The 20,393-nt window shown below is 35.3% G+C and overlaps 1 protein-coding gene across 1 annotated transcript in view; it reads right to left on the bottom strand.

The window, feature by feature from the left end:
* Positions 1 to 19,497, bottom strand: part of LOC121384400 — a 38,046-nt gene extending 18,549 nt beyond the window's left edge. Inside the window, exons 1-11 of the mRNA XM_041514784.1 lie at positions 19,429 to 19,497; positions 18,934 to 19,143; positions 15,182 to 15,293; positions 14,608 to 14,716; positions 8,262 to 8,449; positions 6,932 to 7,038; positions 6,086 to 6,241; positions 5,229 to 5,406; positions 4,155 to 4,345; positions 3,301 to 3,510; positions 1,192 to 1,306 (exon numbers count right to left, since the gene is read on the bottom strand). Of these exons, the coding sequence (XP_041370718.1) occupies positions 1,192 to 1,306; positions 3,301 to 3,510; positions 4,155 to 4,345; positions 5,229 to 5,406; positions 6,086 to 6,241; positions 6,932 to 7,038; positions 8,262 to 8,449; positions 14,608 to 14,716; positions 15,182 to 15,293; positions 18,934 to 19,143; positions 19,429 to 19,491 (1,639 nt within the window). The 5' untranslated portion in view covers positions 19,492 to 19,497. The remainder of the gene's footprint in view (positions 1 to 1,191; positions 1,307 to 3,300; positions 3,511 to 4,154; positions 4,346 to 5,228; positions 5,407 to 6,085; positions 6,242 to 6,931; positions 7,039 to 8,261; positions 8,450 to 14,607; positions 14,717 to 15,181; positions 15,294 to 18,933; positions 19,144 to 19,428) is intronic.
* Positions 19,498 to 20,393: the final 896 nt, after the last annotated feature.

Here is a 20,393-nt window from a genome sequence, read left to right as displayed (position 1 = left end):
TATATTGAGTGATGGTAGCAAGTCACTAAATATAGACAATGTCATCAAAGCTATACTATATTGAGTGATGGTAGCAAGTCACTAAATATAGACAATGTCATCAAAGCTATACTATATTGAGTGATGGTAGCAAGTCACTAAATATAGACAATGTCATCAAAGCTATACTATATTGAGTGATGGTAGCAAGTCACTAAATATAGACAATGTCATCAAAGCTATACTATATTGAGTGATGGTAGCAAGTCACTAAATATAAAACATGTCATCAAAGCTATACTATATTGAGTGATGGTAGCAAGTCACTAAATATAGACAATGTCATCAAAGCTATACTATATTGAGTGATGGTAGCAAGTCACTAAATATAAAACATGTCATCAAAGCTATACTATATTGAGTGATGGTAGCAAGTCACTAAATATAGAAGCTATACTATGTCATCAAAGCTATACTATATTGAGTGATGGTAGCAAGTCACTAAATATAGACAATGTCATCAAAGCTATACTATATTGAGTGATGGTAGCAAGTCACTAAATATAGACAATGTCATCAAAGCTATACTATATTGAGTGATGGTAGCAAGTCACTAAATATAGACAATGTCATCAAAGCTATACTATATTGAGTGATGGTAGCAAGTCACTAAATATAGACAATGTCATCAAAGCTATACTATATTGAGTGATGGTAGTAAGTCACTAAATATAGACAATGTCATCAAAGCTATACTATATTGAGTGATGGTAGCAAGTCACTAAATATAGACAATGTCATCAAAGCTATACTATATTGAGTGATGGTAGCAAGTCACTAAATATAGACAATGTCATCAAAGCTATACTATATTGAGTGATGGTAGCAAGTCACTAAATATAGACAATGTCATCAAAGCTATACTATACTGAGTGGTTGTAACAAAGAAGTAGGGCAAGGGTCAACTGCCAATACAGCAAAATAGAATTATTTTTCATTCCCCCACCCTAAAAAGTGATCTTTCTTTTTTTGGGACAGACTTTTTTGTTTTTATTCCGAACTCCTGCCCTTTATTTTAAGAATATAAATTTATCAATTAAGGATATACATGAAAATAAATAAAACTAAAAAATAAATACGACCAGTAATGTCAGCCAGCTTTATCTTTCACTAAAACGTAGCAAGTTAATTTGCAAGTTACAAAATACTGACCAACAAGAATACTCCAGGTGTTAACTGATGTGGTCGGGTCACACATTTGTGTTCTGTTACCCGGGTTCACTGATCCAGGCAGGTAGCACATGTTGCCAATCACACAGATGTCATTCTGGAACAGCGGAAAACACTGTCTTTATAATAAGTTTCATCAATCTGAGCCCATATGTTTGAAGCTATCTTATTGCTACCAAATCGTAAAACAATCTTAAACTATGATGTCACTATGGCCTGTGCTGTAGTGACGTCATAGCATATGATGATTTTACGATTTCGTAGCCCTAAGATAGCTTCCAAAATCCCTTGCCTGCATCTTAAAACAACGGGTATTATTCGCGAATGTGTAATTTTCATTCTGGAACAGCGGAAAACACTGTCTTTATAATAAGTTTCATCAATCTGAGCCCATATGTTTGAAGCTATCTTATTGCTACCAAATCGTAAAACAATCTTAAACTATGATGTCACTATGGCCTGTGCTGTAGTGACGCCATAGCATATGATGATTTTACGATTTCGTAGCCCTAAGATAGCTTCCAAAATCCCTTGCCTGCATCTTAAAACAACGGGTATTATTCGCGAATGAGTACTTTTCGTGTTTTTCGCGTTTTTAATTTAGCCGCAAAAATTACACTTACGCAAATAATAAAATCGTTGGTCCAATGTCTATTGCCAGTTTAGAAATTTTGGCACGCTGTACTGCATCATACAGTCCATATTCACCGCGTTTCTCGTTTACGATTTGTAGAAGTGTTTAATTTATCAACGGCATCACTGGCGGCCTGTGTCGATTGAACGTCTTTGATCATTAGGTTTACACATTGGTTTGTTCGCGCTTTTTGTAACCACTGCAAAATTGAACCTGCCATAACGCTGTTTTTGTGAAGAATTGTACATGCAGTTGATTTTTGGAACAGACATTCATACTAGTATTGTTAAGCTGTGAATAAACATTTAGAAATTAAAATAATGAGCCATTTTTAATTGGCCAATCAAAATAAGGGACACAAATGGTTTTGTAAACTTCCAAGAAAACGCCATCAACAAGTGACAAAAACAAAGGAGGTGAGACATTTTTAACAACAGGTGTTTAAACATTAAAAAAAAATTACTAGTACAAGTGTTTATCTTTATTTCACAATTTCTGGAGAGTTGATTGAACCATATCCTGGATTACTTTCATTAATTGTATACACAGTGTGGTCGCCGCTGGACATGTGGCTGCAGCACTTAGCGGAGTCGCTCAGAAAGGGATAATATTATGTATACCTCTGTTAACCACTCTAGTGTCGATTTAATGTTATGTACCAAAGTATAATTTTGTACATGTTAGTAATTACCCCCCAACCCCCCCCCCAAAAAAAACAAACAAAAAAAAAAAAAACAACAACAACAAAAAAACAAACAAAAAAAAGCCCAACAAAAAAAACCCCATGACATCACGAAAATTAAAAACCGCGAGCTGCCTGCATTTTTGATATTGCGAAAATTTACTGCCGCGATTAATACCCGTTTTACAGTAATAGTGAGAAATCATTGATTTATACAGTTATCTATGGACGGGAAGTTATGGATATTTTAAGAGATTTATATTAAGTAAGGCAGCAGGCACTAAATGCCACTCAAAATTCACTCTGTGATTCCTTACAACCAGTCTCACAAGCAGCCTTTGCTTTTCACCCTGTGTTTGACAATATTGCAGATATATCCAGAATTTCTAAAGTTTATTAAAATAGTAAAAATCAGAATCGCATTTATCTGAAGTCTTCCACATTGTTGTCAAACATTTTATTAAAGTCTCACAAGGAGTCTGGTTTGAGACTATTTTCTGGAGATTGTTGTCAAACATTTTATTAAAGTCTCACAAGGAGTCTGGTTTAAGACTATTTTCTGGAGATTATTGTCAAACATTACATTAAAGTCTCACAAGGAGTCTGGTTTAAGACTATTTTCTGGAGATTGTTGTCAAACATTTTATTAAAGTCTCACAAGGAGTCTGGTTCAAGACTATTTTCTGCAACTGCTTCTTCTACAAGTTGCTTCTAGATTAAAATTTGAGAAAAAAAGGTTACTTCCCAATTAATTATGAGCCTTGATTATAATTACCCGAGTTGTACATTTCTCCAATGTGCAAGTATCACAGTTCGAGTCATAAGTGATGTATCTCAAATATTGGCTAACTGTAACTCCATCATTACTAATGGCAACCATGTAGGTACCCGCAACTGTCAGGCGACATATGACAATCTCTGAACTGATGAAAACTGGCTTTATTTGAGACTTATCTCCTTCTTGGTAGCTGCCAGCATCCACTTTCTGCAAAATAATACCATTGTTAAATCAATGTCACAAAGTAATAATCCACTTCCTGCAATATAATACCATTGTTAAATCAATGTCACAAAGTAATAATACACTTCCTGCAATATAATACTATTGTTAAATCAATGTCACAAAGTAATAATCCACTTCCTGCAATATAATACCATTGTTAAATCAATGTCACAAAGTAATAATCAATCAAAATCAACAAATACTAACTGTCCAAAAGTGACATAAATAATTATCAACAAATATTATTGGGTTGTTAATTTAAATTGTAATCAATGTCCACATTTATTCACAAATTAAATCCACTCTTCCTAACTCAGGAGTTATAACAAACATCATATATAAAACACATATATGACATAAAAGTATGTACAGCTAATATGACGGGAATTAAAAACTAGAATGGCCAAGCCAGTTCAGCTCACTGGATAGTGAAAAGATAAATCCACAACAAGTGCTGGATAGTTTAAAAAATACATTAGTAAGAATATTAGTATCAAAATTACTTGGTATGTTTGTACAGACATTTAAAAAACATATAAGTCACATACATCCAGTCAATACTGTGAAAACGACTACCATATACAGTGAATTTAGAGAGAAGAAAAAGACAGGTGATCTATACATACAGTGAGAACTGTGAGGTGGCAGACCAGTTTATCTGACTTGACAAATGGACCACCAAACACAACAATGTCAGTACAAGAGTCGAGTTCTCGTATGTCACACAGATCTATTTTCAGAGAGAGCAACGTGGGGGGAGTTCGCGAATCCACAGAGCAGTCATCGCCAATGAAGTTCTCTTCACATTCACAAGTTCCTGTAATACACAAACACAAGTTCCTGTAATACACAAACACAAGTTCCTGTAATACACAAACACAAGTTCCTGTAATACACAAACACAATACTATCTTTATACTGGAGACTTCTAACATAAACACATTGCTTTCTTTATACTGCAGATTCCTAACACAAACAATGTTATCGTTATACTGTAAATTCCCAACAGACACACAATGTTATCTTTATACTGTAAATTCCCAACACAGACACAATGTTATCTTTATACTGCAAATTCCTAAAACAATGTTATCTTTATACTGCAGATTCCTAACACAATATTATCATTATACTGCAGATTCCTAAAACAATGTTATCTTTATACTGCAGATTCTTAACACAATATTATCATTATACTGCAGATTCCTAAAGCAATGTTATCTTTATACTGCAGATTCCTAACACAATATTATCATTATACTGCAGATTCCTAAAACAATTTTATTTTTATACTACAGATTCCTAAGAAACAATATTATCTTTCTATTGTAGATTCCTAACTCAATGTTATCTTTATACTGTAGATTCCTAACAAACAATGTTATCTTTATACCGTAGATTCCCAACACAAACACAATGTTATCTTTATACTGTAGATTCCTAACATAAAATATGAATATGGCATAATACATATTGTAAATGTTTACATTCTGCAGTATGCATGTGGCAGAATATGTCTACATTTTTGCCATGTGACTGTCAGAACACGTGATGTAATCATCTACATTTCTGCATTGTGAATAAGATAGAACATAATTAAAATGTCTACATTTCTGCAATGTTAATGTATCAGAACAAATGATGCAATGTTTACATTCCTGCAAAGTGAATACATAACAAAACAGAAAATACTACTTTACCTTGTGAGCAGTTTCCATGACTACTGCAATCATCAGAACAGATGGAACCGAAGATGTCTGGAATCTGTAAAGTTCCATTAAGTCGGATCCAAATGGAAATATCGAACGATAATATCGTCAAGCACTGTTCCTTGATGTTGCCCAACATTTCTTTAGCCCATGATTTGTCATCTGTTATCTGCAAAAGAACACCTCAGAAAACTAATAAAAACACTTCTAGATATGTAAACAAACACCATGACAGCAAATAAAAACACTTCTAGATATGTGAACAAACACCATGACAGCAAATTATAAACACTTCTAGATATGTGAACAAACACCATGACAGCAAATTATAAACACTTCTAGATATGTGAACAAACACCATGACAGCAAATTATAAACACTTCTAGATATGTGAACAAACACCATGACAGCAAATTATAAACACTTGTAGATATTTGAACAAACACCATGACAGCAAATTATAAACACTTCTAGATATGTGAACAAACACCATGACAGCAAATTATAAACACTTGTAGATATGTTAACAAACACCATGACAGCAAATTATAAACACTTCTAGATATGTTAACAAACACCATGACAGCAAATTATAAACACTTCTAGATATGTGAATAAACACCATGACAGCAAATTATAAAGTTAAGTTGTTGGTGCAAAGTCAAAATACAACATGACAAAATGTCCTGTTTAATCTGCAAATATATGATAGAGGCTTGCAGCACAGTCTTGTCAATATACAATATGATAAAATGTCTGGTCTAACCTGTACGTCCATGATGCAGGATTCCAGCATAGTCTTGTAACTATGGAGTCAATATACAATATGATAAAATGTCTGGTCTAACCTGTACATCCATGATGCAGGATTCCAGCATAGTCTTGTAACTTGTTCCGATGGTGCCGCGGCACCGACTGGCAGCCGAGGACGCCATCACGGCCTGTTCACAGTATGTCTTGACTTCTTTGAACTCTAACCCGCTCGGAGTCGGCCAGACTGCAGTCTACAAACACAAGATGTCTTTTCACATCATATTAACCTTGGTGGTACTCACTTGTAATACATGCAATGCATGTAATATATGCAAACATGGCCTTATCCCCATCGCCCTATGATATGAAAAATGCCTGAACGACAGAACAATTTTCTGATATCAAAATCATATTTCTGCACAAAGAAGAGTTGAAAGGATGTTAGGCAAAGTTATGATTGTTTCCATGATCCTCTATCAGGTGCTCATCCGTAGAAGGACCATCACTCCTCTAAGAGATCTGTAACAGGATGTTTCATCCCTCTTGCACCGCCCGTAGACAAAATACTCCTGCCAAAAATTAAGACTTGCTTAGAAAACCCAAACTTGCATATAATAGTGCCCCTTTTATCCAGTTGGAGAAGACCATATTTTAATGTGCCATGCTGATGTTTTACTGGACCACCACCTAACATTGTAACAATAAAAGGTAATCTAATGCAAGCTGACACCAAGGTCCCAGATATAATGATATGATTTAATTTTTTTATAAAACACTTCAATTTGTAATATGTTAACATTTGTCTCTCTAAGTTGTAGAAAGTACGACACACAAATCTGACCAAAAACTGGTAAACACTGTTAAAATTAACATACTGTTTTTGATGCAATTATATTTATGCAGTATGTATGACAGTGACAAGAGACAAGAAGTGTTAGTACCGGAGAGACATAGTTGATGTCAAACTGGAAGATTTCTCCCTGGTCGAGACTGCCGCACTTGGAGGGACTCACAGCCGTCTGCATCAGATCACCAGTCAGATCCACATCTACAACAAACAGATACTCACATCTACAACAGACTCATACACAGCATGACTACCAGAGATTGTATAATACTCACATGTACAACAGACTCATGCAGGACATGACTACCAGAGATCTACAACCGACTCATGCAGGACAGACATGACTACCAGAAATTGTATAATACATCTACAACAGACTCATGCAGGACATGACTACCAGAGATTGTATATTACTCTCAACTACAACACTCATGCAGGACGGACATGACTATCAGATATTGTATAATACTCACATCTACAATGGACTCATGCAGGACACGACTACCAGAGATTGTATATTACTCACATCAACAACAGACTAATGCAGGACGGACATGACTACCAGAGATTGTATAATACTCACATCTACAACGGACTTATGCAGGACAAGACTACCAAATATTGTATATTACTTACATCTACAACAGACTCATGCAGGACAAGACTAACAGAGATTGTATAATACTAACATCTACAGCACACTCATGCAGGACAAGACTACTAGAGATTGTATAATACTCACATCTACAGCAGACTCATGCAGAACATGACTACCAGATACTCACATATACAGCAGACTCATGCAGAACATGACTACCAGAGATTGTATAACACTCACATCTATAATACACTCATACAGAACATGACTACCAGAGATTGTATAATACTAACAACTACAGCAGACTCATACTGAACATGACTACCAGAGATTGTATAATACTAACATCTACAGCACACTCATACTGAACATGACTACCAGAGATTGTATAATACTAACATCTACAGCAGACTCATGCAGAACATGACTAACAGAGATTGTATAATACTAACATCTACAGCAGACTCATGCAGAACATGACTAACAAAAATTGTATAATACTAACATCTACAGCAGACTCATGCAGAACATGACTGCCAGAGATTGTATAATACTAACATCTACAGCATACTCATACAGAACATGACTACCAGAGATTATATAATATACTTACAAAACAGTCAAATTATCATACTATAATATCTACAACACATACATTATCAGTGACTACAATACTCATATCTACAACACAGACAGACACGAAGAGCACATGACTACAACTGTATAATACTCACATCTACAATATACCATACTCACACTGTTCACACAAGTTACCTATGATATGACACTGACATCCACATTACTCGTATATATCTGTATTACTTACATCGTGTCCTCTTTGTTCTGTGGCCGGTTTCCGCCGGTGGTGAGCAGTCGAGCAGAAACTTGGTGCTACTGCAATCGTCATCACTGACGTCAAGTCCTTGACGACAGTCACAGTATTCGGCAGAACTCTCCAACTCAGCAGCATCATCAGGGCAGTAACCGTTGTACAGGGTGGCATCCACTTCAACCCTAAACACAACATCATCAACATGGTTTTCAAAACGATTAATGTTCCCATAACAAAACATGACATTTTTCATAAAACATGGTCTTTTCCCATAAACATTGGTCTTTTCCCCATAAAACATGGTCTTTTTCCATATAACATGCTCTTTTCCCATATAACATGGTCTTTTCATAATAAATCAGAGTACTTCCCATGATAAAACATGGTGTTTCCAATAACAAAACAATATATTTCCCATAAAACTAGTTTTTTTTCTTAACAAAACATGACATTTCCCTACAAACATGGTCTTTTCATAAGAAAACAAAACATGGTGTTTCCTAAAACAAAACATGATAAGACCTGGCTAATAATCAGTTCATATTTAAAGAACTTAAATCCCAAGTTAATCTGGTGGGACGTAGCCCCGTTGTCAAGTGCTTGCCTGATCCGTGGTCTGTCTAAGATCGGTCCCCGTCTGGCTATTTCTCATTCCAGCCAGTGCACCACAACTGGTATAACAAAGGCCATGGTATATGCGATCCTGTCTGTGGAATGGTGCATATAAGAAAAACCATGCTACTAATGGAAAAAATAGCAGGTTTCCTCTCTAAGTATAATAGTCAGAATTACGAAATGTGCACTAGTGGTGTCGTTAAACAAAACAGAAACTTTAACTCCTTTTTTTCCTCAGCTGATCTGTGTTTGCCTTGGTGTATATCACTCTCATTTTCATGTTCATTTATACCTATATTATATCTGGGCTTTCTGTCCAGGACAGAGAGTTAATTGTTAGTGCTTATACCCCCTTCACATACACGGATTTTTCTTACGAGTCCTTATGGATCGCCAACTCGTAGTCAATCGCAAGCATCCGTAAATAACTCGCTGGTATCCGTAAATAACTCGTCACAACTCGCAACAACTCGGAGACACTCTTAAGGATCAGTGAAAGGAGAGGCAATTTTTTTGACATGTCAAAAATCTTCTTACGATTGTCCACGAATTGATTTTTCCGCAAATAACTCGTAACAATCCGTAAGTATCGTAAACCGCTCGCAACAACACGTAACCATCCGTAAACTGCTCGCAATAATCCGTAAATGACTCGTAACAATTTTTTGTACGATTTGTTACGGTTAGTTCACGATTTATTTACGGATTATTTACGGATTATTACGAGTGCTTACGTGTTCTTTACGATTTCATCCGTGTCGTGTTACGATGGCTTTACGGATTGTTACGAGTTATTACGAGCACTTTACCTGTAGTTACAAGTACTTTACGAATAGATACGTATACTTTACGTATTCTTACGTATTGTTTACGATTTGGGGAAAGGTATAAAAGCTGCAAAATCGAACACTTCATTTTCAGTTGTTATCAAGAAGTCATAGAAGTCACATCTCTGCATATCTACTCTACAATATCTACAAGCATGGCTCCAAATAAGAAGGCAGTCAACAAAAAATCGTAAGGACTCGTAAATACTCGTAACTAACTCGTAACGATTCGTAACAACACGTAAACAGGTCGTAACTAACACGTAAAAGCTTCGATGAATAGTAACATTCCGTAATATACTTGTAACAATCCGTAAAAAGCTCGTAAAATGCCCGTAAGTTGCTCGTAGTTATCCGTGACAACTCGTAACAAATCGTGGAATTTTGCCGTAAATACATCGTAATAACTCGTAAAATCCGTAATAAACCGTAAATAGCTCGTAATAACTCGTAACAACTCTTAAATCGGTTGTAAAAGTGGCCAAATCGTAAGGATCCGTGAATTTGTGCGATCCGTAAGGACTCGTAAGAAAAATCCGTGTATGTGAAGGGGCATTAGTGAGAGAAAAGTCGGTGTAGTGGCCTTACATCTACCCATTGAATTGTTAAACTCGCTCTGGGTGGCAGCCGTTCCGGGGTTTTAACCCAGTACCTACCAGTATTGTGTCTGATAACTTAACCACTACACCACTGATTAATACTGTTGTTTTATTACTGGTCTACTGTAAGCATGTATTGTCATGTATATCGCTCTGTTTATAAGGGACGGTCCATAAATGTCAATGGTTTTCATAATCCTAACAATGTTAGGATTGGGTTTGAACCCCTCCCCCCATCCCCTAATCCTAACATAAAAACATTGATATAATGTGTACGAAACATTGACCTTCGATGGACCGATGTTTTACCTAAAAAGCAACCCGAACATGGCTTTTACCCCCTCTCCCCCTTCCGAACATTGTTCGGATTGTGAAGCACATCGATATTTATGGACCGTCCCTAATACTGCTGTTTTTATGACTGGTCTAAGTGTGTAGTGTCATGTATATCACTCTGATTAATACTGCTGTTTTTATGACTGGTCTAAGTGTGTAGTGTCATGTATATCACTCTGTTTATAATACTGCTGTTTTTATGACTGATCTAAGTGTGTAGTGTCATGTATAACACTATGTTTATAATACTGCTGTTTTTATGACTGGTCTAAGTGTGTAGTGTCATGTATATCTCTCTGATTAATACTGCTGTTTTTATGACTGGTCTAAGTGTGTAGTGTCATGTATAGCTCTCTGATTAATACTGCTGTTTTTATGACTGGTCTAAGTGTGTAGTGTCATGTATAGCTCTCTGATTAATACTGCTGTTTTTATGACTGGTCTAAGTGTGTAGTGTTACATATATCTCTGTTTGTAATACTGCTGTTTTTTATGAATGGTCTAAGTGTGTAGTGTCATGTATATCACTCTGATTAATACTGCTGTTTTTATGAATGGTCTAAATGTGTAGTGTCATGTATATATCTTATGACTGGTCTAAGTGTGTCGTGTCATGTATATCTCTCTGCTTAATACTGCTGTTTTTATGACTGGTCTAAGTATGTAGTGTCGTGTATATCACTCTGATTAATACTGCTGTTTTTATGACTAGTGTCAGTGTGTTGTGTCATGTATATCTCTCTGATTAATGCTGCTGTTTTTATGAATGGTCTAAGTGTGTAGTGTCATGTATATCACTCTGTTTATAATACTGCTGTTTTTATGACTGGTCTAAGTGTCTAATGTCATGTATATCTCTCTGATTAATGCTGCTGTTTTTATGAATGGTCTAAGTGTCTAGTGTCATTTTTATCACTCTGATTAATAGTGCTGTTTTTATTACTGGTCTAAGTGTCTAATGTCATGTATATCTCTGTGATTAATACTTCTGTTTTTATGACTGGTCTAAATGTGTAGTGTCATGTATATCTCTCTGATTAATACTGCTGTTTTTATGACTGGTCTTAGTGTGTAGTGTCATGTAAATCTCTCTGATTAATACTGCTGTTTTTATGACTGGTCTACGTGTGTAGTGTCATGTATATCTCTCTGATTAATACTGCTGATTTTATGACTGGTCTAAGTGTGTAGTGTCATGTATATCTCTCTGATTAATACTGCTGTTTTTATGACTGGTTTAAGTGTGTAGTGTCATGTATATCTCTTATGACTAGTCTAAGTGTGTAGTATGATGTATATCTCTCTGATTAATACTGCTGTTTTTATGACTGGTCTAAGTGTGTAGTGTCATGTATATCTCTCTGATTAATACTGCTGTTTTTATGACTGGTCTACGTGTGTAGTGTCATGTATATCTCTCTGATTAATACTGCTGTTTTTATGACTGGTTTAAGTGTGTAGTGTCATGTATATCTCTTATGACTAGTCTAAGTGTGTAGTATGATGTATATCTCTCTGATTAATACTGCTGTTTTTATGACTGGTCTAAGTGTGTAGTGTCATGTATATCTCTCTGATTAATACTGCTGTTTTTATGACTGGTCTAAGTGTGTCGTGTCATGTATATCTCTCTGATTAATACTGCTGTTTTTATGACTCGTCTAAGTGTGTAGTGTCATGTATATCTCTTATGACTAGTCTAAGTGTGTAGTATGATGTATATCTCTCTGATTAATACTGCTGTTTTTATGACTGGTCTAAGTGTTTTTATGACTGGTTGTGTGTAGTGTCATGTATATCTCTCTGATTAATACTGCTGTTTTTATGACTGGTCTAAGTGTGTAGTGTCATGTATATCTCTCTGATTAATACTGCTGTTTTTATGACTGGTCTAAGTGTGTAGTGTCATGTATATCTCTTCTGATTAATACTGCTGTTTTTATGACTGGTCTACGTGTGTAGTGTCATGTATATCTTTCTGATTAATACTGCTGTTTTTATGAATAGTCTGTAGTGTGTAGTGTCATGTATATCTCATGATTAATCTCTCTGATTAATACTGCTGTTTTTATGACTGGTTTAAGTGTGTAGTGTCATGTATATCTCTCTGATTAATACTGCTGTTTTTATGACTGGTCTAAGTGTGTCGTGTTATGTATATCTCTCTGATTAATACTGCTGTTTTTATGACTGGTCTAAGTGTGTAGTGTCATGTATATCTCTCTGATTAATACTGCTGTTTTTATGACTGGTCTAAGTGTGTAGTGTCATGTATATCTTTCTGATTAATATACTGCTGTTGTTGTCATGTATATCTCTTATGACTAGTCTAAGTGTGTAGTATGATGTATATCTCTCTGTGCTGTTTTTATGACTGGTCTAAGTGTGTAGTGTCATGTATATCTCTCTGATTAATACTGCTGTTTTTATGAATAGTCTGAGTGTGTAGTGTCATGTATATCTCTCTGATTAATACTGCTGTTTTTATGACTGGTCTAAGTGTGTAGTGTCATGTATATCTTTCTGATTAATACTGCTGTTTTTATGACTGGTTTAAGTGTGTAGTGTCATGTATATCTCTTATGACTAGTCTAAGTGTGTAGTATGATGTATATCTCTCTGTGCTGTTTTTATGACTGGTCTAAGTGTGTAGTGTCATGTATATCTCTCTGATTAATACTGCTGTTTTTATGACTGGTCTACGTGTGTAGTCTGTAGTGTGTAGTGTCATGTATATCTCTCTGATTAATACTGCTGTTTTTATGACTGGTCTAAGTGTGTAGTGTCATGTATATCTCTCTGATTAATACTGCTGTTTTTATGACTGGTCTAATGTGTCGTGTGATGTATATCTGATTAATACTGCTTTTTTATGAATAGTCTGAGTGTGTAGTGTCATGTATATCTCTCTGATTAATACTGCTGTTTTTATGACTGGTCTAAGTGTGTAGTGTCATGTATATCTCTCTGATTAATACTGCTGTTTTTATGACTGGTCTAAGTGTGGTGTAGTGATGTATATCTCTCTGATTAATACTGCTGTTTTTATGACTGGTCTAAGTGTGTCGTGTCATGTAATAATAAAGCTGTTTTTATGACTGGTCTAAGTGTGTCGTGTCATGTATATCTCTCTGATTAATACTGCTGTTTTTATGACTGGTCTAAGTGTGTCGTGTCATGTATATCTCTCTGATTAATACTGCTGTTTTTATGACTGGTCTAAGTGTGTCGTGTCATGTATATCTGTCTGATTAATACTGCTGTTTTTATGATTAATACTCTGTTTTTATGACTGGTCTAAGTGTGTCGTGTCATGTATATCTCTCTGATTAATACTGCTGTTTTTATGACTGGTCTACTGGTCTAAGTGTGTAGTGTCATGTATATCTCTCTGATTAATACTGCTGTTTTTATGAATAGAATGAGTGTGTAGTGTCATGTATATCTCTCTGATTAATACTGCTGTTTTTATGAATAGTCTGAGTGTGTAGTGTCATGTATATCTCTCTGATTAATACTGCTGTTTTTATGAATAGTCTGAGTGTGTAGTGTCATGTATATCTCTCTGATTAATACTGCTGTTTTTATGAATAGTCTGTGTGTGTAGTGTCATGTATATCTTTCTGATTAATACTGCTGTTTTTATGACTGGTCTAAGTGTGTCGTGTCATGTATATCTTTCTGATTAATACTGCTGTTTTTATGAATAGTCTAAGTGTGTAGTGTCATGTATATCTCTCTGATTAATACTGCTGTTTTTATGAATAGTCTGAGTGTGTAGTGTCATGTATATCTTTCTGATTACTACTGCTGTTTTTATGAATAGTCTGAGTGTGTAGTGTCATGTATATCTCTCTGATGAATACTGCTGTTTTTATGAATAGTCTGAGTGTGTAGTGTCATGTATATCTCTCTGATTAATACTGCTGTTTTTATGAATAGTCTGAGTGTGTCGTGTCCTACCTCCACTTGAGTGAGTATTCGTCAGGTTGACGCAGTCTGGTCCTGTATACCGTCCCATCAGGATTGGTCAGATCATTCTTCGTATCCCCGTCAAACGTGCCACACAGACCTACAACACATCCAACACATTGATCATTCACGACCTGCCACTAAACTGGTCTGTCAGTACAATGATTTTACTCATCTTAACACAGTTCCGAGAATCAGAAAACTTATTTGCTACATCCTAAAAAAACACTATTCACTGAAATAGGGTTAATTTTTATCAAATTAACTGCACTGTACTGATAGCTGTGAACATATCTCTAAATATGGAACACTGTTATTTTTTTTTGAACCCCACCCAGACCATTACAGATGTGTAATGATTCATGATAAAAGTGAATACAAACCAAGTACATGTATAGGGGAAGGGTTTCAAGGGTCAAAATCCCTCATTGCTCATGCAAATATTATTTTATCAATATATTTTATGTCTAGACACCCCTCCCCTGCTAAAATTTGTGCACGTACCTGTATACCATTATCACAACTTTTATGTAAAGATTGCTGATGTACTTCTAACGAACCTCACCTTTTGTGTTCTCGAAATCTGCTGGTGATGCAATGATCCAGACGTTGATGAACTCCGGTGTCCGCCCTTTCCCGTTCTGTACCCTGACCACCGTGCCTGTAGGTAGGATGATCTAAACACAGAGAAAACACAGTAAATAACACAGAAAACATAGTTAACTAGCACACATGCTGTATTTATGTTCAACTCATGTAATTACTATAACAAGGGAATCTAATCAAACCTGTCCTGGAATGATTGTCCTCATAAGCATAAGCATAAGTTGGGGGGGGGGGGGGGGGGGGGGGGGGGGCATGGGGTGCAACTGCCCACTAGTTCTGAAGCAACTCCTCAAATTCGGGTGAAACCGAAAGAGATATTCGGGCAAAATGTGTTAACCTGAGACTTTTTCCCACCATGTATTTCCATCATTTTCAAAACAAAATTGATGGTAATCCATGTAAAAATGCCTAGTCATTTGTTTGTAACCCTATATAACTGTTTTGCAAGAATGTTAATATGAATAAATGTTGTTATCCAGATTCCCTGCCTGCCCCTACACAAATGGGAGCCCGTACGCCTATGATTGTCTACCACAACAAGGTGCTGCAGCAAACATATCTTACCCACCACAGCTGAACATGTCATTATTGCAGCATGCTGTCATTGTAGCTCATTGTGACACTCATAGGGTTTGGTTGCCTGTGACACCTATAGTAGTGTATCATGACACCTGTTATTTACAACTGTTTAATATTTCTACATGGCACCTATCATTTACAGCTGTCTTAACTTTCTACATAGCATCTGTCATTTACAGCTGTCTTAAAATTTCTACATGGCACCTGTCATTTACAGCTGTCTTAAATGTCTACATGGCACCTGTCACTTACATCTGTCTTAAATGTATACACGACACCTTATCCGTCTAGTATATAGCACTGTAATTTGTCTTTCTAGTATATAGTACTGTAATTTGTCTCTCTAGTATATTGCACTGTAATTTGTCTCTCTAGTATATAATACTGTAATTTGTCTCTCTAGTATATAGCACTGTAATTTGTCTTTCTAGTATATAGTACTGTAATTTGTCTCTCTAGTATATTGCACTGTAATTTGTCTTTCTAGTATATAATACTGTAATTTGTCTCTCTAGTATATAGCACTGTAATTTGTCTCTCTAGTATATAGTACTGTAATTTGTACCTCCAGTATATAGCACTGCAATTTGTCTCTCTAGTATATAGCACTGTAATTTGTCTCTCTAGTATACAGCACTGTAATTTGTCTCTCTAGTATACAGCACTGTAATTTGTCTCTCTAGTATATAGCACTGTAATTTGTCTCTCTAGTATATAGCACTGTAATTTGTCTCTCTAGTATATAGTACTATATAGCACTGTAATTTGTACCTCTAGTATACAGCACTGTAATTTGTCTCTCTAGTATATAGCACTGTAATTTGTCTCTCTAGTATATAGCTGTACTGTAATTTAATTTGTACCTCTAGTATATAGCACTGTAATTTGTATACACTCTAGTATATAGCACTGTAATTTGTCTCTCTAGTATATAGCACTGTAATTTGTACCTCTAGTATATAGCACTGTAATTTGTCTCTCTAGTATACAGTACTGTAATTTGTCTCTCTAGTATATAGCACTGTAATTTGTACCTCTAGTATATAGCACTGTAATTTGTACCTCTAGTATATAGCACTGTAATTTGTACCTCTAGTATATAGCACTGTAATTTGTACCTCTAGTATATAGCACTGTAATTTGTCTCTCTAGTATATAGCACTGTAATTTGTCTCTCTAGTATATAGTACTGTAATTTGTCTCTCTAGTATATAGTACTGTAATTTGTCTCTCTAGTATATAGCACTGTAATTTGTCTCTCTAGTATATAGCACTGTAATTTGTCTCTCTAGTATATAGCACTGTAATTTGTCTCTCTAGTATATAGTACTGTAATTTGTCTCTCTAGTATATAGCACTGTAATTTGTACCTCTAGTATATAGCACTGTAATTTGTACCTCAAGTATATAGCACTGTAATTTGTACCTCTAGTATATAGCACTGTAATTTGTCTCTCTAGTATATAGCTGTAATTTGTGTATATAGCACTGTAATTTGTCCTCTAGCTATAGTACTGTAATTTGTCAGTATATAGCACTGTAATTTGTCTCTCTAGTATATAGCACTGTAATTTGTCTCTCTAGTATATAGCACTGTAATTTGTACCTCTAGTATATAGCACTGTAATTTGTCTCTCTAGTATATAGCACTGTAATTTGTCTCTCTAGTATATAGCACTGTAATTTGTACCTCTAGTATATAGTACTGTAATTTGTCTCTCTAGTATATAACACTGTAATTTGTCCCCCTAGTTCATAGCACTGTAATTTGTCCCTCTAGTATATAGCACTGTAATTTGTCTCTCTAGTATATAGCACTGTAATTTGTCTCTCTAGTATATAGCACTGTAATTTGTCTCTCTAGTATATAGTACTGTAATTTGTCTCTCTAGTATACTAGCACTGTAATTTGTATATATAGCACTGTAATTTGTACTCTCTAGTATATAGCACTGTAATTTGTACCTCTAGTATATAGTACTGTAATTTGTCTCTCTAGTATATAGCACTGTAATTTGTACCTCTAGTATATAGCACTGTAATTTGTACCTCTAGTATATAGCACTGTAATTTGTACCTCTAGTATATAGCACTGTAATTTGTCTCTCTAGTATATAGTACTGTAATTTGTACCTCTAGTATATAGCACTGTAATTTGTACCTCTAGCATATAGTACTGTAATTTGTCTCTCTAGTATATAGCAGCACTGTATATAGCACTGTAATTTGTCTCTCTAGTATATAGCACTGTAATTTGTACCTCTAGTATAGCACTGTAATTGTCTCTCTAGTATATAGCACTGTAATTTGTCTCTCTAGTATATAGCACTGTAATTTGTACCTCTAGTATATAGTACTGTAATTAGTATAGCACTGTAATTTGTACCTCTAGTATATAGCACTGTAATTTGTACTAGTATATAGCACTGTAATTTGTCTCTCTGTCTCTAGTAGTATATTGTACCTCTAGTATATATCACTGTAATTTGTATATAATTGTCTCTCTAGTATATAGCACTGTAATTTGTCTCTCTAGTATATAGCAGTACTGTACCTCTTTAGCACTGTCTCTCTAGTATATAGCACTGTAATTTGTCTCTCTAGTATATAGCACTGTAATGTATATAGTACTGTAATGTACTCTCTAGTATATAGCACTGTAATCTGTACCTCACTGTATATAGCACTGTAATTTGTACCTCTAGTATATAGTACTGTAATTTGTCTCTCTAGTATATAGCACTGTAATTTGTACCTCTCTCTTTGTCTCTAGTATATAGCACTGTAATTTGTCTCTCTAGTATATAGCACTGTAGTATTTGTCGCTCTCTAGTACATAGCACTGTAATTTGTACCTCTAGTATATAGCACTGTAATTTGTACCTCTAGTATCTCTCTAGTATAGCACTGTAATTTGTACTGCAGTAATTTGTCTCTCTAATTTGTATATAGTACTGTAATTTGTCTCTCTAGTATATAGCACTGTAATTTGTCTCTCTAGTATATAGTACTGTAATTTGTCTCACTGTATATAGCACTGTAATTTGTCTCTCTAGTATATAGTACTGTAATTTGTCTCTGGTATATAGCACAGTAATTTGTCTCTCTAGTATATAGCACTGTAATTTGTACCTCATACTTCTTGCCTCCATAGTATCTAAGGATTCTGACTCCGGGAGTCATCTGACCATTGCGGAAAACCTTCACTCTCATTGGTGTCCTCCTGCGAGTTTCACGACTCGCGCCACATCGGTCCACCACAATCACGTCATCGTCAATGCGCACCGCTACGGCACAGTTACAGGACGCTTTGTCATTACAGGATCGATAAAAACTGTGAACCTGCAGCAACAAGAAATATATTTCAATGCTTCGACATGATATTTATAAATATATAAATGAATATTGTTTGCAACATATTCTACCTGCAACATTTTTTTCTTTCATAAATGATTATTTATGATTTTTGTATGTACCGGTATTGTTGAATGAATGTAAACTTTGTCCGACAATAGTTGCTATCTGTGTTCATACTCATCCGCCCCATCCACCACCCCAAGTCTGAACACCTACACAGTGTGGCAAGCAGGTATGACAAATACCAACATGGTTGCAACTTCGACTTACCTCGTAAGGCAGTGTAGAATGTTTGTACAGGACAAACTCTCCCTCATAGAAATTGTTATACATTCTGAATTAAAAACAAAAAAACATAATGAAAGATAAACAATAGGTAAACAATACAACAGTGATTAGTTCAATCTCATCTGGGAAATCACTGTTTAGTATTGTAACATCAGACTGGGGAAATCACTGTGTAGTATTGTAACGTCAGATTGGGGAAATGACTGTGTAGTATTGTAACGTCAGATTAGGGAAATGACTGTGTAGTATTGTAACGTCAGATTGGGTAAATCACTGTGTATTATTGTAACTGTAACATCAGATTGGGGAAATCACTGTGTAGTATCGTAACTGTAACATTAGATTGGGAAAATCACTGTGTAGTATTGTAAGATCAGATTGGGAAAATCACTGTGTAGTACTGTAATAACAGATAGGGGAAATGACTGTGTAGTATTGTAGTATCAGATTGGGGAAATGACTGTGTAGTATTGTAATATCAGATAGGGAAAATGACTGTGTAGTATTGTAATATCAGATAGGGGAAATGACTGTGCAGTATTGTAAGATCAGATTGGGAAAATCACTGTGTAGTACTGTAATATCAGATAGGGAAAATGACTGTGTAGTATTGTAATATCCGATAGGGGAAATGACTGTGTAGTATTGTAATATCAGATAGGGGAAATGACTGTGTAGAATTGTAGTATCAGATTGGGGAAATCACTGTGTAGTATTGTAATATCAGATAGGGGAAATCACTGTGTAGTATTGTAATATCAGATAGGCGAAGTCACTCTGTAGTATTGTAATATCAGATAGGGGAAATGACTGTGTAGTATTGTAATATCAGATAGGGAAAATGACTGTGTAGTATTGTAATATCAGATAGGGGAAATGACTGTGTAGTATTGTAGTATCAGATTGGGAAAATCACTGTGTAGTATTGTAATATCAGATAGGGGAAA

Source organism: Gigantopelta aegis, chromosome 10, assembly GCF_016097555.1.
Source record: "Gigantopelta aegis isolate Gae_Host chromosome 10, Gae_host_genome, whole genome shotgun sequence".
Lineage (NCBI taxonomy): Eukaryota > Metazoa > Mollusca > Gastropoda > Neomphalida > Peltospiridae > Gigantopelta > Gigantopelta aegis.
Note: the sequence above shows the minus strand (reverse complement) of the source record. Positions and strands in the feature narration are given on the sequence as shown.